Source organism: Colletotrichum godetiae, assembly GCF_030913485.1.
Source record: "Colletotrichum godetiae strain CBS 193.32 chromosome Unknown BDP55scaffold_16, whole genome shotgun sequence".
NCBI classification, from domain to species: Eukaryota; Fungi; Ascomycota; class Sordariomycetes; order Glomerellales; family Glomerellaceae; genus Colletotrichum; species Colletotrichum godetiae.
The window spans coordinates 243,090-263,675 of NW_026851264.1; the positions used below are offsets into that span (position 1 = coordinate 243,090).

Sequence of the window (20,586 nt, forward strand, 5' to 3'; positions counted from 1 at the left end):
CGGGGGAGCAAAGGCCTGGAAAAAATGAATCCACTGCGGCAAACGCAACGCATTGCTGAAGATATGCAGGTTTGCCTCGGCATTAGAAGTTGGAAGTAGGGCAAAGAGATTTTGATGCTGTTTTTTACCACCCCTGTACCCCGGTTTGGGTGCCGGGCCTTGTGGGGATGCAGCGAGAAAGCAACATCTGCCACAAGGCGGTGCGGGCCGGTCAGGGGGTTGATGTAAGTCGCGGATTTTTGCCACTTTTTGCGGCGTTTGAACATGTCACCGCTCTTTGAAGGTGCGGATAACGTTATCGAGCAAACCTACGGAACTCCCGTCTCGTGAGGTGAGATTGAGTAGCAGCAGCATCTGGTTTCTTTCAGCCGAAGTTTTGACGAAGCTATACGGAGTGATGCGTTCTTTTTTTTCCCCCCCTCGGCCGGTGGGCGGCGCTTTTGGCAGGGCGGGTGACTTCTGGGTGTTGATCGCACTTCCCAACACTCAATGTGATCTACCAGATGGCGCTCCGCTGAACTCTGGTTGCAAAGAAAGCCTTATTCTATCACCTCTAAGTTATAGATCACGGCCGAGAAGACTGACTGACCCGCGCGCGTCTGGTGAAGAAGTCGAATGTGAGTTGACGGGAATAGCGGGGTACGGAGTCATTGCTGTTGAATTGACTGATGGGTTGGTTATGGGTTGGGACGGCGGACCCCTCCTGTTCCCACCGCCCCCTGCTAACCGCGGTTCGTCTTAGCCTTGAGATGAGGGGCTCGCTAGGCCCTTTTTTCACTTCTTTTCCACGACAGTTGTATCTGCTGATGCTTATAAATCCGAGTTTTGGGGCTGAAGAATACGGAGATTCTGGCATCCTGGCTTGTGTGCTTTCCTGAAGAGGCATGCCGAGGTTTTGCTCAATACCTTAGGCAAGCGTCTGTTTCTGGAGGATGTTGAGAGTCTACGTACTTCGTCCACTTGAGGGGTTTTTTTATTTCATTTTTTTGGTATGACACAACAGATGTTCCTTGGTTCTCAACGTATTTATAAAAGTTTCCCCCATCACATCTTGGAAGTAAGGAATACGGGTTTCTGAATGCAGTGTTAAGATCTCAGTTTTACTTCAAGCTCCGGAGTTTGGGGGAGGTCGGACCAAAGTGATATGGCGCAAAGGTTCCCTACGAGGGGGGAGAAAGGGGAGGGGAGAAACTGTTATTCGAAAAAGCTGAGCCTTGGAACAGGCCGTTCGAACTACCTTGCATAGACCACCCGTACGTTAGGGATTATCGTCGCTCGACGAGTAGCTTTTATTTTTCAAACGACTGGCAGACTCTCCTCCAGGTTTGTCTTTCTAGCAAAGCCGAACCCCACTACGAGTTCAGACTCGCAAAGCTGCGGTGAATAAAGTGTGTGTATGTCTACGCTTCCCACACGCATCAAATGGAGCAGACATTGATAGAAAGATGGAAATCAACAATATCCATCGATCTTGATGTTAGATGAACCCATGAGGTTGGTTATCGTGTTTTACTCGGAACAGATACCTTCTCCCCCCTCCAAAGATTATCGAAACAAAGCACTCCTTCCAAGTAGACATCTTTTGCAATGGAAAAAGGAGCAGTATGAGCTTTGTAACAGACAGACGAAATCGTACGCCAGTGAACGCCACGACAAAAGATGCCCCCAAGATCCATACGCTATTAGTCGAGGGTCATATGGAGTCACGTTTTAGTACCTTCTACGCTCTCAAAGAGCACCTCGCGCGACAGATATCTATAGTTTTAAGGCCCCATTGCGTACTTATAGAGCCTCTGACTGGGTCGGAGGGAGAAAGCCTTGAACGTAGGTAGTATCCCTCCGGTCTTGAATCCAGAGTTCCAAGAAACGTAAGAAAGTACTCATGGACTGGTTGGTCCCTAGTTCTCTCGAGTCCTCATGAGATTGGAAAAAGAACTTACTCTCTTTTGTGGGTTGATTCAAGTAGAGACTGTTCGTACAAGTAAACCCTTTTGTTTTGTATGTTATGGTTTTTCTCAGATAGGTTGGGTTGAGTAAGGTTCCTCTTGAACCAGGAGTACTAAGGAAAAGTAGCTTGAGCCTTTTTTTGCCTCGTTCTTGGTTGCTTGGAAGGAGAGCCCCTTGGCTGGTTCACTTTGAGTCACTTGACGCTCCTGTGCTAGTTCACGTATTGTGCCCCCACGAAGACGTGCGAGCGAACAAAGTAACAGCTAAGGAGTCCTTTAACAAGTCACGTTAAACGCTAAAAGGATTCTCTTAGCAAAAAAAAAAAAAAAAAAAAAAAAGCAAATCAAAGCCCGTACGTACCTTGCCTTTTCTTGTATACTATCTAACCGCCCATACAGATACACGACCCGTGCCCAACTACCTATTCTCTCTCCGCTAATACCAGGGGCAGGCCCCTCAGAAACCCAGCGCCCTCTGAGCGCCGCTGCGCGGGCTCCATATAATACATCCTTGGTACAGTAGACCATTTACCTTGGTATACACGAGGTAAGAGTAAGCAGAAAAAGCCTTCGGCTCTCAAGGCGAGATGTAGAAAAAGCTGCGAGTTTTCGTAACCAATGATGGACTTGAAACCTATACAAGTCCTCCAGTAAACACCGTTGTGTCTTACGGTCCAAAATAAGCTGCGGCAATTCGACTTGTTCGGAATAGCAGTAATATTACTAACGATACAATTGTTGAGAATGTTTACTGGCTTTATTTAAAATTCTTTTTTTCGCATCTCACCATTATGGATACTTGGTCGTCTTCTCATCTTAGGTCACAAGCATGGACGAGACATCGTCCACACCTGTAGCAATCACACATTCAGGTGAGAAACATGATTCTTTCTTTTTGTCATTTGTGTCGTTTGATCTCTAATGCCTCCCTCAAAACTCCAAGGCGATGCGGCCAGTGGATATGTTAAACAAAGAAAAGTGGCCAAGATAAGAGAGGAAGAGAGAGAGATTCCTAATTGCCTTTTCCCCCATCAATGAACCCTCCTCCCCTTTCCATTCATACGCTTTATAACGCGTTTTCCACAACATACCAGCCCTCCGACTTCACACACCCTTCTGCCATTTGTCATGCCCTACACCATTCCGCCCATCTACCTACGGCTCTTCAGAAGCCCCTGCAAGTAACTCGAGAATCCCTTTCTGTCCGTGGACGTCGACATGGACCTCAAAAAGTCAGATCCGTCGATACCTAGATGCGGGAACAGAGATGACTGGAGGTGCTGGATGAACATCTCTCCCGTCTTCAGGTAAATAGCCTGCTCGAGGCCGGCGATCTCGTTGAGGACCTGCTTGCTCTGCGCATCGTTGTGCGGCCTAAAGTTGGGGTCCTGGAAGACTTCCCAGCACAGCGGGTGGAAGCGGTCAATCATGAAGCGGTCGAAGCCCGGGATGGTCGGGTTCGGGGAACCGCTGGGCGCCTCTGGGTTCTCGGCGATCTTCGCGCAGTCAGGACCGCCCCAGACAACCACCATGCGTGCCAAAACACTGAAGGCCAGCCGGCTGGGTCCGATGTTCTCCGCTACGAGGGTTCGGCCGAGGGTGATGACAGAGTTGATAAGTGACTCGAAGAAGCCTTGGTTGGCCTCGCTGATGAAAACGGACTGGAGTTCGTTGTTCAGGATGACCAGCAGGAAGGACAAGTATTCCCTACGTAACTCGCCAAGCTGAATCTCGTCGTCTGTACCGGTGACTGGTTCGGAGAGACCGGCAAAAATTCTCTGCAGCAAGGGAGTAAGAAGCATGTTCAGGACATTGTAAATCTCCGTTTTGAAGCCAAAGACAATCTGGTCAAGCAGTCGTAGGAAAATGGCCATCTCGTCCTTGGAGGAGCTTTGGGACAGAAATCCTTCGATCCACTGAGGGAGCTGCGGCAGCACAGCGGATCCGAGAACGCCTAGCAACTTGGAGAAGGATGCTCGGCAAGCAGTGCGAATGTCGGTGGAGTTGTTCAACTCGCTGAGGGCAATCAGAATGGCTTCGGCGGCTCTCGAGAATTCATCAGACACAAGCTTGTCTGGGGGAGGTCGGTTCTGGACTGAGGTGCTGCCGGGCTGCCAGTCCGAGAAACCATGGGCAAGGCGACCAAGCGCCAAGATGATGTGATGTATTTGGAGAATGGCCTGGGCATCGTTTGCCTTTGCCTTTGGCAGATGGGTTTCCATGTCACTGAACAAAGGATTCAACACAAGGCGGGCATAGTACGCCTGTTTGTCTGCTGGCGTGCTTCCAGTTGATGCGATACAACCAATGGCCTCAAACAAGTAAAGCTGGCTTGTGAATAAGGCGTCCGCAGAGTGATCAGACTCATCTGAAGACATGTCATCGTCTCCGTTACTCTCTGAGACCTCAGCCTTGATTGGCAGGAGGTCACTGATGGATTGAATGACAGTTTCTGCCACGTTGCCGACCTGGGCTCTGAGGAATTTGACAAATCTCTGGAAAAGATACCAGGATCGTGTCTTGATGCGCACGTGGTCGTGGTGAACCAGCCGCACAAAGTTCTCCAGGACCTGAGGGATGTATTCTTGCCGGGCATCAAATACTTGCCAGTATCGGACACAGATCTCCATATACTGGAGCAGAATCGCTGGGTGGGGGAAGTTGGCAATTCCTATAAAGCTGTCAGGTACTTGACTCAAGCAGATGAGAAGGGAGGTCACTTACCAGACTCAACCATCTTGGTCACCATAATGGTCAGTCGCTCTGTTGCCGTGCTTGAGGGCTGGCTCTTGGTGCCCAGCCCTTGGTTAGGCAGCGCGAGTTCGCCAAACAGATACATCTCGTGGAGCGCAAGATCCAGGTCTCTCCAATCCATCCGAGACCCTTGCTGGTCAAGCGTTGTGAAAGTCTGGGACACGAGGTTGCTGAGAACATCGATGTAAAGCTCTTGGTCCACAGCTGCAACGGTCTTTTGGAGAACTTGCAACCGCTTCCGCAGCTCTTGAAACTCGGCCTCATCCGTTTGCTCGTCTTCATCGCCCCAGTTCGAAGTCTCGTCGTAGCGCATCTTCATGATGATGGCGTTAAGAATGGGAGGAAGCATTTCTTTGTAAGAAGCAGGCAGGTTGGCGCCGACCTTTCGCAGGAGGGTAAGGAGGTCAGTCAAAGAGGGGATAACTGTTGAGCAAACCTCGTCGTACTCGTCAGAGAAGAATCGGAGAAGGAAGGGTAGGAAATCGTGGAGGTGTTGCTCGGACTTGGCTCTGGTGTCCTCGGTGGCCTGGCCATCCTCGAGTGCGCGCACAATGTCGGCCATGACGGTGTTGACGAGCTTCGCGACAGCCTCGGCGAGATCGGTGTCGTACTGAGGCGTAGATTTGAGCTCGCTCAGGGGGGCGCTGGCGATGAGCTGGGCCACAATATCGCGCAGGTTGAGGAACGAAATTAGTTCCATCTTCTCGGGCCCCCTCATCTTCTTGCCCACAATCTCGGTCAGGGTGTCAATGGCGGCGTCCCGAACCTTGTCCTCGCTGCCAGACTGATTTGTCCGTCCGACAACAGGAAGCAAGAGATTCAGCATTTCCTGGTTGACAATCAAGGAAATGTCCATCCAACTGATCCACTTGCCAATAACCTTGAGAATCATTTCGACGATGACATCGCTCTGGCCCGAGTACTGCGCCAACAAGTCCTTCCATGACTGAGCAATCTTCTGGACGTCACGCTCTCGCAGCTGATCCTTCAAATCGGTGTTGCGCTTCGCGTCGTTGCTGTTGCGCGTCAACAGCATGTCGGCAATCTCGTCGTGGACAGAACCAATGATTCGCAAGTAGAGAACGACACCGGCTGTGTTGTTGGGGCTGCTGGCAATAGCCAGGAAATCGTCGATGAATGACTCCCAGCCATCATTGTAGAGGAAGACGAACAGGTAGGTAAGGGTCTGCGACAGCTTGTTCTGCAGGTGGGAGGGGTCGACCTGGTCTTGCAGGTTCTGGCCGTAGATGTTGCGGACGTATTCGAGGAGGTTGTCCTTTAGCCACGAGAGGCTGTTGCGGTCGAGACCTTGTGTGTAAATCGCATAATTAACCACTTCCAAGCAGAAAAGGCGGACGACTTCGGAAGGGCGTTGTGATCTAGTGAAGAGGGTGGTGCAGACCTGCCAGCCTTGGGGGTCGGCTCGCAGCTGGTTCAGGTAGTCGAAGGCTTGTTGCTTGAGGTTTTGGTCGCTACCGACGTTGAACGCGGCCTCGACGGCGTTCTCAATCTGTGCGACAAGTGGGGTCAGCTCTGGTCCATGTGCGACGAGGTCCATTGTCCTCTTTGGCATGTCATCGTGAAAGGCCCCCCTCTTCCCGTGGCAGGCTCGAGTCAACAAAGAGAAGGCCGGCGGCGGAGGTCAGACCATGATCATGGAGGCAGCGGGCGTTGGTGGGAGAGGGAGGAGGGGTGACGATGGAGGTTGGAATGGCGGGGCAAGGCGGACGATTTTGAGCAGCCCAAGCCCAACCAGAATAGCCGCACAGTAAATCGCAAAAGAGGCGCTGCAAACGTACCTGAGCGTCCATGTTCAAGACGGTGTATGCCCCCGAAAGAGGTCGCGGGTTGTAGAGAGGTGATCAAGAGAAGTTTAATGTGGGAAACCGTAGACCAAGAGTAGATAATTTTTTTTTCTTCGGTATCGAAATGCTGCTATAATCCTGGCAGCCCTCCAAGCTGTGCATTCAGCATTCTTGCTTGGGGTAAAAGCGGCGACGTGGAAGCTACCGAGAACTCATGGCCCAGTTCGGATCGACAGATGATAGGTGATACGGAGTAGAGTACTGTTCAGACCGTAGGCAGACCGAATGAGGCAGCGGATGTCGGGTTGGTTGGGAGATTGTACACACACGAGGAGTACTTTGGTCGGAGACGAGGGGGGTGGGGTGGTGGTGCCGAGGTGAGGTTCGAGATGCAATCCAGGCGAGGTGAATTGTACAGGTGCTCGAAGTGATCGTCGGTCGGCCTCTGTGTGCAGAAGTGGTCGGTGAGGGGGAGCAAGTTTGGGAGAGCGAAATGAGTGGGAGAGGGAAAAGAGAGAGTGGTGCAAGGCTGAGGGGATATCACAGCACCACAAGACAGAAAGACTCGGTGGTGGTAGGTGGTATCTGTCGGTGTCGGTGGGCTCTTTTTTTTTTTTTTTTTTTTGGGTTGGTTCCCGCTCACTACACTAATTACCAGGTAGGTCCCTCTCGGTCTGCTTCCTCTCTTCCAGTCGCAATCTCAAGGGGGGGCCAAAAGTCGGTCGCTGTTCACTCCTCAGTCTCGTGCACAACAAGTGGGGTCAACTCTTGGTCTGTGGGCATCTGGACAGTTGGACAACGAACAACGTAAACACTAAACACCGTGACACCTCAGTCTGATTGATGCCTGTCGGCCGGACTAGGTGGACTCGACTGAAGACCTACGAGGAAGCTAATTTCAATGAGGGGCCAAGCACCCCAAGCAAGCACAGCACATCCCACTGGACCTCCCTGCGCAGTGCCTGAAAGGAAGCGCCAAGCTTCTTTATGGCATGTCTTTCCGCTGGTAATCCGAGGGCGGGGTTCCTGGCTTGCTGTCCGCCCCTCTGTCTTTCTCTCCAGGCTCTTGAATCCTGCCCAACCAAGATAGTACCTTAGGTAGGTATTACAATACCCGTAGGTACACTCACCACGGAGTACGTGTCTGTAATGTCCCGGCAAATTATCGGCCAAGTCTTTCAGTCATCCGGACGGAGATACTGCTGTTCCATGAGGTAGATTTGTGATACGTCTAGAGCTCTTAGCCTGAAGTACTGTATCACCCGTAGAAAGATCCAGAAGCCAAACATCCCACTACAATATCCGCAACCGCCACTATTTTCCCACTGCCCCTCACCCCTCATTTTGACCACTTCGACAGTGTGCGCTCCCCCAGCTTGGGTGATCCAGGTCAGCCCTATTCAAATCTACGCTAGTAATCCATGCGCTCCTCTAATCAACCTCAATCTTTGGATTTCCCCTGGGACTGGTCAGGGTTGCCCGAGGAACATGCGTACATCCTCGGAATTTCGATGCCGGAGTTGTGAGCAATGAAATGGCTACCCCAGAGTATAGCCGAGTGTCAACATCTCCCCAGGACTGCAATCTCAAGCTTCTGCATTTGTTAAAGACCGACCAATAGTCACAGAGGACCCTGTTGCGGTTACTCTTGGATATCGGATGAAACTATATTGCTGACCTTCTAGAAGGTCCATGACATGTACAAGAGACGTGTTCCTACACGTTCGTCCAGTAAGAACAATGATAACCAAACGCCCGCAACAGATTTTGAGACGGATAGGAACATAGCACTATTATTACGCCCTCCAGAGTGCCTAAGCTGAAAAAAGGCCGTCCCTCGAACAGGCGAGGACGCGAAAGTGTTCACAAATGGAGAAAACAAGATCGACGCTCTCGCAAACAGTTGGAAACTTAGCAAACCCGGACGCCGCAAACCTCAACACCTTTACCCTCAATGTACGGCCTTCGGTCGTAGTACTTGCTCATGAGTTCCTTAACAAACTCCGCATCGTGCGTGTTCCACACGTCAAGACCCATACTCTCGAGTGCATCGCTGCCAACGCGCACCGAGCTTTGATCCGACTCACTGTTGGTCCTCAGAGGAACATCATCGGCGTCGTCTTCGCCATCCTCGTCATCGTAGCGATCGTCCGAACTCTCCACCAGATCAGCCATAACCGTAAGCATTTGCGCTGTCAACCGATGGAAGTAGGCAATCACGGCGAGCTCCGTCGTTGCTTCTTCGTTCTCGGCGCCAGCGAATGGCCGGGAGACAAGGGATCCAGTCGAGTCAGCCATGCCACCGGATGCCGACGACCGGGGTCTCGCAATGGGTTTCGACATGCTCGGTATGTGGGGCATCAGACCCAGGTCCGCGAGCAGCGCCGCATCGTGGGCCGCCTCCTCCTGTTCCTCGCTCCGTGCCTGTTCACCGGCGCTCGCCCACCACATAAATCCACTGTATGCCAACGCTGTCCAACTTGATGGCTCGACAATCTTGTCCAGAGCTTCGTCGCCCTCGACAGCTGAAGCCGGGAAAGCGCCAGTGGTCAGCTTAAAACTCGTTGAAGTCTCCGACCGGGGGCTTTCAGCCGTCATCGGCTTTGGCGTTGTTGGTGACAACCTAGCCAGACCAGCCTTCAGGGCACGGAACCGCCTCAGGTCGCGCTGTGTTGCCTTCACAGGCGTACCGCGAGGACATTCCACAGTTGGCCAGGCCTTTTCCTTGGCGTTGGGAGCATACGGTGGCGGCATAGTGATGAGCATGTCCCACAGAGTATCCTTCATGGCAAGGATACTATCAGTCGTGCAAGCAACCCATCCAGAGCCAGCCTCATCCGCCAGGTCGTCATCGCTGTCGACTTTCCGGCGCTTCGAAGCTTCAAAGTCTTCCACCAAGAAGGGAATATCGTGAACTCCAATGGTGAAGAGCGGCCTTAGACGTTGGGAGGACGATGTAGGAGCCAATAAGTCGGCCACGGTCTGGGGAATATTTGAAAGAACAGAAATATTGTACACTTGTTCGGATGTCAGTGAGGGCCATAAGATGGTTTTCGGGGCAACGTACCAAAGTTGCAAATCTCTCGCACCGGCGCATGGCACGATAGTAATATGCGCCTCCTTAGCAGAGCTGCCCTGTGAATAGGGAATATGAGTGGCCCGAATGTGTCCAGCAACGTCGTCAGGCTCCAGGCCGGGTGATATGGTGACAGTCGATGCCCGCTTGGCAGTAAGGAAGCTCCGTCTGATGCAGAGCGATTGCGATTATGGTTCGACTTTTTTGGTTGTGCGGCTTGAGAGCTGAAACTGATGGAAGGAGACTCCATCGAGGGTCGTTCTTGTTCAGCCCCTTCTTTGGCCTTGTTATTCTCCCAATAGTCATCAAGAAGACTGGTATTCTTGCGATCCTGGGCCAATTTCCTGATACATAGTAAGTAACGATATTCCCATCCTGCTCTCGCAAATGTGCACTTACGATGCAATATCCTTGAGACCTTCAGCATGTCTCCAGGCGCGGCCTAGGCGGCCGTAGCTGAGGGGCACCAAGACGCCGACGGCAATCATGCGCGCATGTCGAGCCTCCTCCTCGTCGCATGGCGTGTTGATGAAAGCGCTGAGACCAGCATGTTCTCCCTCGTGCACAAAGTATATCAAGTCGTCGGGGACAGTGTGCAGACCCGAAGGCAAGCTCTTGTACTCGACGAGGCCCTCGAGTTCGATTCCGGGAGCCGATTGTTTCCAAACAATGGTATAGCCAGCTTTGACGTCAAAGTCGATGAGGAAGAGGGCGGATATGGGAGGGAGTTCGGTTTGCGCATTGCCCGTCGGCAAGCGAACTGAGAGGGGGGGTGGTTCCCGGCGAGAGGGCATAGTCGCGGAATGGCAGCGGGCTCAAGGTCACTCTATGGCAGCAAGGAGATGCGCCAGTGACCGAGGCGCTGGTCGTTTCGGCACTGGCTGTAGGGTTTGTCGTAAATTCTATCCCGGCAGACGACAGGCAGTACTATCGAAGATGGTTCCGCGGTAATGTGCGATATGTTTGACGAATGTCGTGCGATCAAGGTTGCGAACTCCTCGCTGTCGGGCAACAGGTACCGACGCGGAGCTCAGACAGACCCCAGGCGGACGCACCGGGTAAGGCAATGTTGTTAGTCAGCATTTCGACCGTGAAGGGTTATCGATAAGAAACCCCTGCCATTTTGGACATGCACGGGTACCCTGGCCTCGCAGCTTGGACCAGCGTCCACTTTAGCCATGTCGAGGATTAGGTAATCCATGATGGGCAGTTCGGCATCGAGAAGCTGAAATTGCGAATGTTGAAGTAAACATTAATGGCATGGGCAAGAAAGTCCAGAGAAGGGCTGTGGTTTTGGAAGAGACATTTGAGGCATCTGGTACCAGATTCGACTTGCCTAGGATCCTCTGCCTTAGGTAACGCAAGTACGTATGACGGAGGGATTCCGAGACAGAAGCAGCGGGTTGAATCTAAATCTGAATCTGAATCTGAATCGCTGGGGAAGAGTGCAGGTCCTGACTCCTGCCACATGCTTTTTGAGGCATCGCAAAGTGACCGCATTGAAGGAGGAGGAGGGGAACATTCTTTGCCCCACTCCACATGCCTTTTGGATGTCAGGGAGGCACGACAGTCTAGACTTGCAAGTTTGAACACTTTGAGATAGGTATGTATGCACTCAGAACTTGCCTCTGCACTTTACACGTGCAAAGCGCGCCAGTCATCATCCCGTCTGAACTTGTCTGGTTCCTCGAATCCCCAACCCTTTTTAACCGCCGGTTCAGCGTTCAAGCGGTGTCCTTACTTAAGCTAAGACATTCAATGCACTAGCTGTGGTGAGTAGTACAGAGAATTCGTCTCAAAATTTGATGTCTGTCTCTACCCGCCCCCCCTCTCTCTCATCAGGTGTCCCGCTGGTCCGTCGTCTGCCCTTCCCAATCAACACATGGTGGGCGTTAGACGGGACAATGACATGTGCTAGCGGCCTACCGACAGGAGATCAAGAACAATCAGGTCTAGCGCCCATAACGGTTTGGTCCTGGACATGCCCCGTCCCCAACCGCCTTAAAAAGCCTAGCCGTGATGACCTTGAGGTTGACGGTGGCTTGAAGACCACAGATTACCTCACCTAGGTAGGTATACCTCTGCAACTCACCTCATGGCAAAGCAAGGGACCGTTTTATGGTTTAGGTCCTACAAGGCACGAGGTCGGCGATTTGGACCAATCCAGTCGTCGCCGGCTTTCCGAATCCCAACGACTTGAGCCTCCGGAAGTCTGGAGGGGCATTTCTTCCCCAGGACAGCCAAAAAGTCATCCCACCAAAAAATATTTGTCCGGGACACGAGCCGACAGGGAACCCCACACCTTTCCTTACAGAGTATTTTGTGGGAGTAACAACTTATGTACCTACTTCGTAAGGTAAGGTAGCCATGGATGCTTATGACCCCCCGTCACGACCCATGACCATAGTCACCACACTTCGGTTGATTAACGGTTGTGACCAGGGCCCTTTCCTCTCAGTCTCGGCCTCTCTATCTCTCTCCCCCGCCAATCCAAAGAGCTTGAAGTGCGGTGTGCAGCACCATGCCACCAATATCCGTACAATTTACCGATCCCGTCCTTGCCATACAGAGACCTTCCAGTTGCCAGTGCCCATTCATGATCCCGCCACTTGGCGCTTCCCGTTTCCACTTCTTGCAGTTCTGTGACCCGTCGCAAGCTGACCCTGACTTGCCTTAACATCTTCTCGCTGGTCCGCGCCCACCAATTCCGATTCCCTTACATCGTCATTGCGAGTCGAGTCTCTCTGTCTCTCTGTCTCTGTCAACCTAACCTCCCCTCCCACCTTCTCTGAGACACACATTCATACGGATACCTTGTGCTCCTATCCACCCCCTGGAACATGTGTCTTCGGAAGCTGTAGCCTTATCCTCCATTTCTTCCCTCTCCATCTCTCCTCCTAGCATCTGTACTGCTGGCCTGTCATCGTTCCCCAGAGACAGAAAATCCCATCGTTTTGCCGCGCCCTTGCGACGATCCTCCGTTCCACGGCCTCAACCCCGCCTCCAAAACCTCCCTCCTCAACACATCCGCCCTCCCGAGGCGCGCCCCAAAGAAGCTTAACGCACGCTCAGTCCGATTTCTCAATCGCCTCCAAGCTTCCGCGCGCCTGTCTCCTTTTACGCCCATCTGCCGCCGTTCCTAATCAGCCACGCACCCTCCATCGCCAGCAGCCATGTCGGCTTTCCTGGGCTACATTTACTCCTTCTTCAAGGGTTATGCCGCCCTTGTCGTCGCCCTCTACATGCTGTCCTTCGTCGTTCCCAAGGCCGCCTTTGGCGCTCGTGTCCTCGCATCGTACATCTCGCTTGCCGTAGCGGCCGGCTGGGGTGTCTTTGCCTCCATTTTCCTGACCCTCATTGGCGAGCAGGGCATTGCGCAATGGATGACCGGCCGCTTCCTGTACTACATCATGGCCGTCACCACGGGCGTCACCTTTGAGGTCGTTGATCCCAACCACATTCTCGACACTACCCGCCCTGCTGTCTTTGTCGGCAACCACCAAACCGAGCTCGACGTCCTGATGCTGGGTACCATGTTCCCCAAGTACTGCAGCGTCACTGCCAAGGCCTCCCTCAAGAAGACGCCTATTCTCGGCTGGTTCATGAGCTTGAGCGGCTCCATTTTCATCGACCGCAAGAACACAAAGGATGCCAAAGATGCCATGGCTGGCGCTGCTGAGCAGATTCGCAAGAGGAATCAGAGCGTCTACATGTTCCCCGAGGGCACCCGCAGCTACGCCAAAGATCCCGTATTACTGCCATTCAAGAAAGGCGCCTTCCACCTTGCAGTTCAGGCCGGTGTGCCTATCGTACCCTGCGTTGTCGCCAACTACAGCCACGTACTCTACCTCAAGGGCCTCATCTTCAATTCTGGAAAGATCCCCGTCAAGGGTAAGTGCTCGGTTGTCTATGTGTCCTCCCGCCGCCGAATACATGCTAACGTACAGTTGTGCAGTCCTGGACCCTATTCCCACTACTGGCCTGACCGCTGCCGACGTCGACGAGCTCACCCGCAAGACCCGAGACCTGATGTTGGAGGAGCTCGTCAGCCTGACCGAAAAGGCTCAGGGCAGGCCTATGAAGGTCGCCCACGATGCCCCTTCTGCGAAGACGACCGGGACCGACGCCACGGATACCGTCTCGGCTCTTTGAACGCCAAGAGTTTGCGTAGGCCAAGAGCCTTAGTTCTAAAGAGGCAATGTTGGAACCCTGCCAGATCGAGGGCGGGCATCTCCAAATAAACACATACAACTCGTACAAAGATTAAAACGGGTCAGATGGCAACATCTCCATCACAAGAGGCTTTAAACAGCAAGTCAACATGGTTACGGTTAGGGTAGGGTAGTTAGATTCAGGTGGGTGGGGGCACGTCTTGATACCCTATAGACCGAAAGTACTTGCATTTCTCTCCTTACTCGATTGGCCTCTCACCAGGTCCCACGGGGTTCGGGAATCTAGACGTTCGGCATGACATGTAGATGAGATACGGCGTGCAGGCAGCATCTTATTCAAAATGATATTTAACGTTCAAATTATGAGGAAGTATCGGTACAAGTAACGCAACCCGCCCCCCCGAGTTCTATGAGTGGCACAATCGCTGCCTCTCTTAGAAGTGAAGATGGAGCTTTTACCCATCTATATACACGCAATAGCTCAAGCTTCGCCTTTCGGTCAATTGGAAAACAGGCAGGATTGATTCTTATCCAGAACATTATTCAGGGTCGGCTGTCTAGATACTATTCCATCTCAGGCTCGACAGCCGTAGTAGTGATGTACAACCTCACCGCCTCTCCCTCTGCACCTGTGCTTCTCTTCTGTGCTTCTCTTCTGGTGACGAACAATGCCGATTCTACAAACCCGTCCCAAGAGCCTCATCTGCTCAAACTTCACTGGTCACTCAACGCTGAGCAGAGTCATGTTCAGCGACATAGCGATGATAGCAATTTATTCGGGGGTTTCGCAAAGTCTAATCCATGCTGCTATCATAATCTCATTCCCTGCCCATCCGCTACGTTCAAAAGTAATTCCAACCTAGCATTATTCCCTCGTCTCAAAGTCCGGAAGAAGCATGCGTCAAGTCGGTGTTGATGATCAAATCATCTTTACCTCTGAGATGCATGACTATAGTAAGCCCTTCAACTCCTAATTCGTAGTCATCTTCTCGATTGACGTTGACACCCACGTCCACGAGCCCAGGCGCGTCACGTCGTTCCTGAGACACAAGTTCCGCCTTCAACTCCCGCACTTCCGCTGTCAGATTCAGATACCTCTCCTTCCAAGAGCATGTGTGATTCGGTGGCATGATTGGTAGAGGACTGAAAACTTCAACCTCGTCGTCAAGGGAACGGGATAATCGGGTCACCGGCTGCACGCCGCTTTCATCAAGGGTCTCCTCGGCTTCGACCGTTTCCGAAGCAGAGTAGGTGGCCTCCAAAGTCCGGGCGACTTGGCTTACAGTCTTTGATTCCACCTTCGTTGTCGTCGAGGTCCTCGAGCTCGATCTTTGGGAGACCGGTTTCTTCATCTCTTCAAGGCGCCTATGCCTCATTGCATAAGCTTGGTCCTCCTGTGCGCCTTGCTCCGTGTTGTCGGTCCCCTTCGCAGAGGTTGTGGCAACATTCGATGTACTCTTCCTCTCCTCTGGAGGGACATGCAGTGGCGATGGTTTGCCATGACCACATGAGACGCAACTGTCCGCCCGCTTGCGATCGACATGATGTGTATGGTGTACCTCAGAAGACTCTGCTTCTGTGGATGAGACCTTTCGAAGCTGCGATCTCCACGACTCAACGTCGGCAGCTTTCTGTTCCTGAGCTTGCTGCGATGTGTTTCCCTCTTTATGCACACGGCGCAACGGTCTCTGTAGCCACGGAAGCGGCTCCTTTTCCGCTTCCAAGTTTGCTTCTTTGCGGACCTTCTTCAACTTTGGCCACTGAATAGATGCTCCGCCTGTTGGGGAACTGAGCTGCTCAAACTGGCCCTGGATCAAGTGACCACTACTCTTGGCACTCTGCAGAGATGCCGCAGATGCTGGACTGGCTGTCTCCGCGACGGAATCTCGTCGGCTGGGCGTCTTCATCTGAGGAAGACTTTTGGTCCCTATCGCAGTCAGTCTGTTCTTCGTGCGATCTGACACCTGGCCTGGGCTCTTCAGCCATGATGGAGAACGTGAGAGTTGTCCCCCAGCACGGACAAACAAAGACTCTGAGCCTCTCTTTTTGACTGGATCTACGTTCAGAGACTGTGACCTCTCGAGGCCAAGAACGTCCTAGGCCCTGGCGTGCTCGCTGTTTTCGGCCATCGCCGCATCGAAGCTAATCAGCTTCTCGCGATCAGCGTCAGAACCTTCGGTCCAGGATTGCATCTGCTGTTCAAGGGGTGTGGCGTATTGAGAGTTCTGCTTGCTTGCTGAAATTCCAGCGGAACCAGTGGCCAGGTGCTCCATGATATGCTGTGCACGTCTGAGGTCTTCGGCGTGGTGGTACATTTGGTCAATCTTGTTTTGGACGGGATCCTCCAGCGGAAGATGTGGCCGTAGCGGCTCCGAGTCATCTATGTTTACTGAGCTCTGCTGCTCCACGATACATGCACTACTGGGGCGGCCAGAATGATGCCCGGCATGGGTGGCATTGCACTTTGGATTCCCATAATCTCCGTGTGTCTCCGCGACGTTCAGGTCCGTTTGCCTGGGAACGCAATCTGAAAGCCTTGATGCTTGTCCGGCACGAACCGTCATGTCAGTGATCTGAGGTTCGGCCGTAGTGATCTTCGTCATCCTGTCTGCGAGTATGAAGGGGTTTTCATTGAGATTGACCGAGGTGGCCGGGGCCCTCTGGTTCTTCTTCGATGTCCCGGTAGCTTCCAGGCTAGAGGGTGATTCAACATGCTCCTCTGTTAGCCTTGAGGTGTGATGCTGACTGGCTACAGCATTTCGATGAGTTCTCTCAGTATGCTCGAAGTCGATCGAGTCATCGTCAGGTATTTCGCTGGCACATTGTGGACACACCGCATGGCCGCATGTGGAGCAGAAAGTGCGAGAAGTCACCTCGGCGCCGCAGGAATGGCAAGTGTTGAGAACATGCCTGGGAATACTGTTGGTTCCATCTCGGTGACGCGAAAAATCCTCTTCTTCGTCGTCAGAGAGCCATCCCGATGGACGGGAGATGCCAAATTCTACAAAGATGTCCCGAGCATGGCGTTTTCGAATGGTCGAAGTAGTGAGCTCAGTCCCGTACGACTGGGTGGAGGAAACAGAGTGATTGGAGACGTGTCGTGGCTTCTGCGGGCTTGATGCAGTCGACATCATTGCCATGGGAATCTTTGGAGGCCGATTCAGCGTTCTGCTCGGTCCCGTTCGAAGCCGGCCAGTTGAAGCGGCCTGGCGAAGCTGCATAGGCTCTGGGTCAGCTACTCGCGGAGGAGTGAGGTACATTGACTTCTGCAGACGTAACGCAGGTATGGCGGCTTGGCTGTTGCTTCTGGAAGCTTGCTTTGGACTCTGTCCGAAAAATGAGTGGTCTTGAGACGGAACCCTGGACTCTGCGGTTTGAGTGTTGCGCGTTGCTGGTCTCGCGAAGACCTTGTTGGTACGTTGACCCTAGCCAGACCAAGTGCTCTCGCGTTCCCTCGCGCCTAGAGGTGATGATTTGCGGCTCACTACACGAGTAGAAGGTCGTCTTGAGAACTTCTGCCGTCGGGCAGAAACAAGGCCCTCTGGGATGTCACCATCGTCGGGCTCCGTTGCGAAGATATTGGCTCGGGGCGGGGGAAAGTCGTCAACGAAGGGATCTTCCATCTTGAGAAACAATTGGGTAATGATTGAATGATACTGTATGATGTCGTGGGAAGTGCAAATTGGTACTGTAATAGATGGGCCGTGGGGGGTTGAGAAACGATGCTCCTTGACGGGCGATGCGGAACGTTACCTAGGGAAGAGAATTTGCCTCGAGTGAGGTCAGGATAAGTAGTTTCTAGGACGAGTTCAAAAGGCAGAACGCAGGCAGGGGCTTCTCTTGAGTAGGAGACAGGACCGGCCTGGTATCCGGGGTAGCCTAGACCCGTGCAGTCACTCGCGGAAGGACCGTCTGATACATGAAGTAACATCCATAGCATGCACGCAATGATGGTCTTTCTGACAGAGAAAGAACGCTAGAAACGTCGCAAGTGGATTCAATTATGCGATGTTAGATAGAGTTAAGGGAATCCGAGTCTTGATGTACAACGTCATGTGTCTGCCACGACCTTCTTTTACACTCTATTTCAGGGCAGCCTGGAGGCTCTCAAGAACCTGCAAAAGTACAGTTAGCGTCTCTTCTCTATCTCTCGGGCGTTTTACTCTCGGAAGGCAACTCACCTCAACCTCAATCTTCGCCTCGGCGATCTCCATTTCGCTTCCGCTGCCGCTGGCGACCTTCTGGGCCTCGGCGAGCTGGGACTTGACAGCCTCGGCGCTGAAGTCCTCAATGGGGTATCCCTCGGTGGCGTTGATGCTGAGAACGGAGTTGGGCTGGACAACGGCAAAGCCGCCGGACACTATAAACACCGTCGTTGTCAGTCTCCTGCTTCTCTCCTATCCCTTGAAAAGCTCCATCTCGGTTGTGACGTACGGAAGAACTGCTTGCTGGGGCCGCTCTCCTCGACAACCTCGACCAGGCCGGGCTTCAGCTGCTCAATGGCGGGAACGTGGTTGGCGAGGACACCCATCTCGCCGGAGTCGGCGGGGATGTTGACCTGGACGACATCCTGGGACTGGTAGATGGACTGCGTGTTGCGGCAATTAGCTCCGATCCTTCAATTGACTTCCGCCTTGCATCCCCCTCGTATCGTCGTCTCGTCTCTCGTTCAATGATCTCGGGTATTATCGAATTCGTACCTGGTGAGGAAGGGACAAGCTCAGCTTGATCTGCGAATGGTCAGCGGGTACTCGGGATGCCTCCGGCTCGGAGGATGCAGGCTCGGGCTGCTTGCCTTGTCCGGGACGGCATCTGCGTAGGTTCTGCGCTGGAGGGGAGCGCGGAAGGCAGCAGGGCGGGCTCGGAGAGCCGCGCGCGCGAAGCGGAAGGAGTTCATGATGGGCTGAGCTGGCAATGGGGATGTGTTGCTAGAGGCAGCTCGGGTGAGGTCGCAGGCAGGAATCTTTCGGCTGAGTCCATTCGCGATTCGGCTAGCGGGAGAAACTTTGGTCACGCTGCAGAGCACATGACCCGCAGTGCACGGAGCAGCCCCGTTTAATCTCTCATAGCTGGTTGAACAGAGAAACACGCATTGGCGCAACTTTATGCTCCTAAGCAGCATTTGTATCGTATGCAGCTTCTGGACTTCAGTTTAATGATTTCTCATCAACATCGTGTCTACCTCATGTATCAACCGCATGTTGCATCTTCGAGATGCAAGCAAGCGTGGGCGAGACTTCTAATTTTATGTGCGGTTGGATAGCTTGAGAGTATATTTGACTGCAGTCAACTCACTGTTGTGTGCGACCTTTTCTAACGGATGAAAACTCAACTCGTTGGTGATGCTAGATGTTCTGCAGCAAACATCAACTGTGTGATCACCGGGCTCGTGGAATATACAACCACGTACTATACCGAGTCTCCCTCACTTTCATTATCTGCCGCACCCTTTTTCTGCCGCACGCTTTTTAACCCTAACAGTCTTCATTCTGCTTTGCGAGTTGAATACATTCGCAGCTTGACGATGCAGCCAAACTGTGTGTCTTATTCAGGTCCTGGTAGACCAGTGTGATCCCAATGCCTTCTTCTACGGTAGCCACCATCGATAATAAGTGCGCTAGGTCAGCACAAAGGGGTCAGGCGCTCCCGTGTATTCGTATGTACATCCTATCTACAGAATACACTACAGAAGATGCCCTTATAGGTCCCCTCAATCCCATTCCTGCCACCAGCCAGGAGGCGCCCGTCTAGGTCGACGGGTCAGGTCAAACTGGCTGGGTGGTGGAACAATTAATGGTCAACAATAATTAATCACGCCCACAGCCTATTTGGCGACAGGCTTCGAGTTCGAGTTCGAGTTCGAGTTCGATTTTCCCAGCATGAGCACCAAGAGATGTGGCCCCCAGTTCAGCACCCGGGGGGGTGAACTCTTTTGTGTTTTTGGTCCAAGTTTTACCGACTTAAAAACAACGTCTTTCATGGCATCTGGCCTTCCTACCACACCTATCGCAAAGAAGTCAGTTGTAATGAACTATATGGAAACCCAATGAGGACAGCAATCTTGGCTCATCATGTCCCCTGAGATACCTATCTCGATCAAGTTGCTATGGCCCTCTTGCAAATGAATATGTGCCACTACGTAATTACAGTAGCAGGAGTGTATCGTGTTTCTAGGATCATGCGAAAAAGAATGTCCGCTGATGTCAAGGCAGTACTATCCAGGCAACTGCAACCGTGAGCATGGCTACCCATTCCTCCTACTCCATCACTGTGGCCCAGTCTCCTTACCGAACATCCACCATACCTCGCACTAAGCCTCACTCTCAGGTCTATCAGACTGCAGCCGTTTGATATGGAGAGGAGATGGGCGTTCATGATAAATCTTACTTCCGAATTTCTCGCGGATACCGGGGTCGAATCTAGGGGCATTCATTCGAGCAAGACGAGAAACAGTTTTAGTGACCTGCTGATAGTTTCATTCAGATCGGAGATATCAGTCAGTTCTTGCCTGTATACGTCTTATTATAGAGATAAATACTAAAAGATTGGTCGTGGGGGGTGGTAATTACCGAGTCTATCAGTTCTGAGCTATCCGGAACTGACGTTTCAAAGACAAGTCTATATAAATGTATATATATATGTGTATATATGGCAGCTCCTTTCCTCTGACCTTTCGATAGACCTCACATCTGTTCCTTGACCTGTGGCCTTCTCTAGCTGTGTTCGTATTTGCTGGCGAGCCGTTTGGAGATAATCTGTCATGCCCTGTTCGTCATCCCGATTTCTTCCTGGTTAGCCAACACCACTCCACAGCTACGTTCAATCTAAGGAGG

General features: G+C 52.5%; 6 protein-coding genes across 6 annotated transcripts; 1 reads left to right on the forward strand and 5 right to left on the reverse strand.

Moving 5' to 3' along the window:
• Window positions 1-3,097: 3,097 nt before the first annotated feature.
• On the reverse strand, window positions 3,098-6,258 carry BDP55DRAFT_549828 (exportin 1-like protein; the record flags this gene model as incomplete). Its single annotated transcript, XM_060568966.1, has 2 exons — window positions 3,098-4,617; window positions 4,671-6,258. 2 exons carry the CDS (start codon window positions 6,256-6,258, stop codon window positions 3,098-3,100), a joined length of 3,108 nt encoding a protein of 1,035 aa, XP_060430754.1.
• Window positions 6,259-8,416: 2,158 nt separating this feature from the next.
• On the reverse strand, window positions 8,417-10,375 carry BDP55DRAFT_550252 (uncharacterized protein; the record flags this gene model as incomplete). The annotated part of the gene is made up of 3 exons (XM_060569006.1): window positions 8,417-9,522; window positions 9,573-9,925; window positions 9,981-10,375. The coding sequence occupies 3 exons, from the start codon at window positions 10,373-10,375 to the stop codon at window positions 8,417-8,419; spliced, it is 1,854 nt and encodes a 617-aa protein (XP_060430755.1).
• A 2,379-nt stretch (window positions 10,376-12,754) lies between these two features.
• Window positions 12,755-13,733, forward strand: BDP55DRAFT_550242 (acyltransferase; the record flags this gene model as incomplete). The annotated part of the gene is made up of 2 exons (XM_060569003.1): window positions 12,755-13,472; window positions 13,537-13,733. The coding sequence occupies 2 exons, from the start codon at window positions 12,755-12,757 to the stop codon at window positions 13,731-13,733; spliced, it is 915 nt and encodes a 304-aa protein (XP_060430756.1).
• A 798-nt stretch (window positions 13,734-14,531) lies between these two features.
• Window positions 14,532-15,932, reverse strand: BDP55DRAFT_660659 (uncharacterized protein). The gene has a single exon (XM_060574647.1). It carries the CDS (start codon window positions 15,658-15,660, stop codon window positions 14,632-14,634), a length of 1,029 nt encoding a protein of 342 aa, XP_060430757.1. The 5' UTR covers window positions 15,661-15,932; the 3' UTR covers window positions 14,532-14,631.
• On the reverse strand, window positions 15,850-16,356 carry BDP55DRAFT_693060 (uncharacterized protein; the record flags this gene model as incomplete). The annotated part of the gene is made up of 1 exon (XM_060577186.1): window positions 15,850-16,356. The coding sequence occupies one exon, from the start codon at window positions 16,354-16,356 to the stop codon at window positions 15,850-15,852; it is 507 nt and encodes a 168-aa protein (XP_060430758.1).
• Window positions 16,357-17,748: 1,392 nt separating this feature from the next.
• On the reverse strand, window positions 17,749-18,749 carry BDP55DRAFT_660661 (ATP synthase subunit delta; the record flags this gene model as incomplete). The annotated part of the gene is made up of 4 exons (XM_060574648.1): window positions 18,549-18,749; window positions 18,188-18,483; window positions 17,935-18,113; window positions 17,749-17,868 (listed from the first exon to the last, which is right to left on the reverse strand). Coding segments are annotated over exons 2-4 (304 nt in total), but the record flags the coding sequence as incomplete, so codon positions are not given.
• Window positions 18,750-20,586: the final 1,837 nt, after the last annotated feature.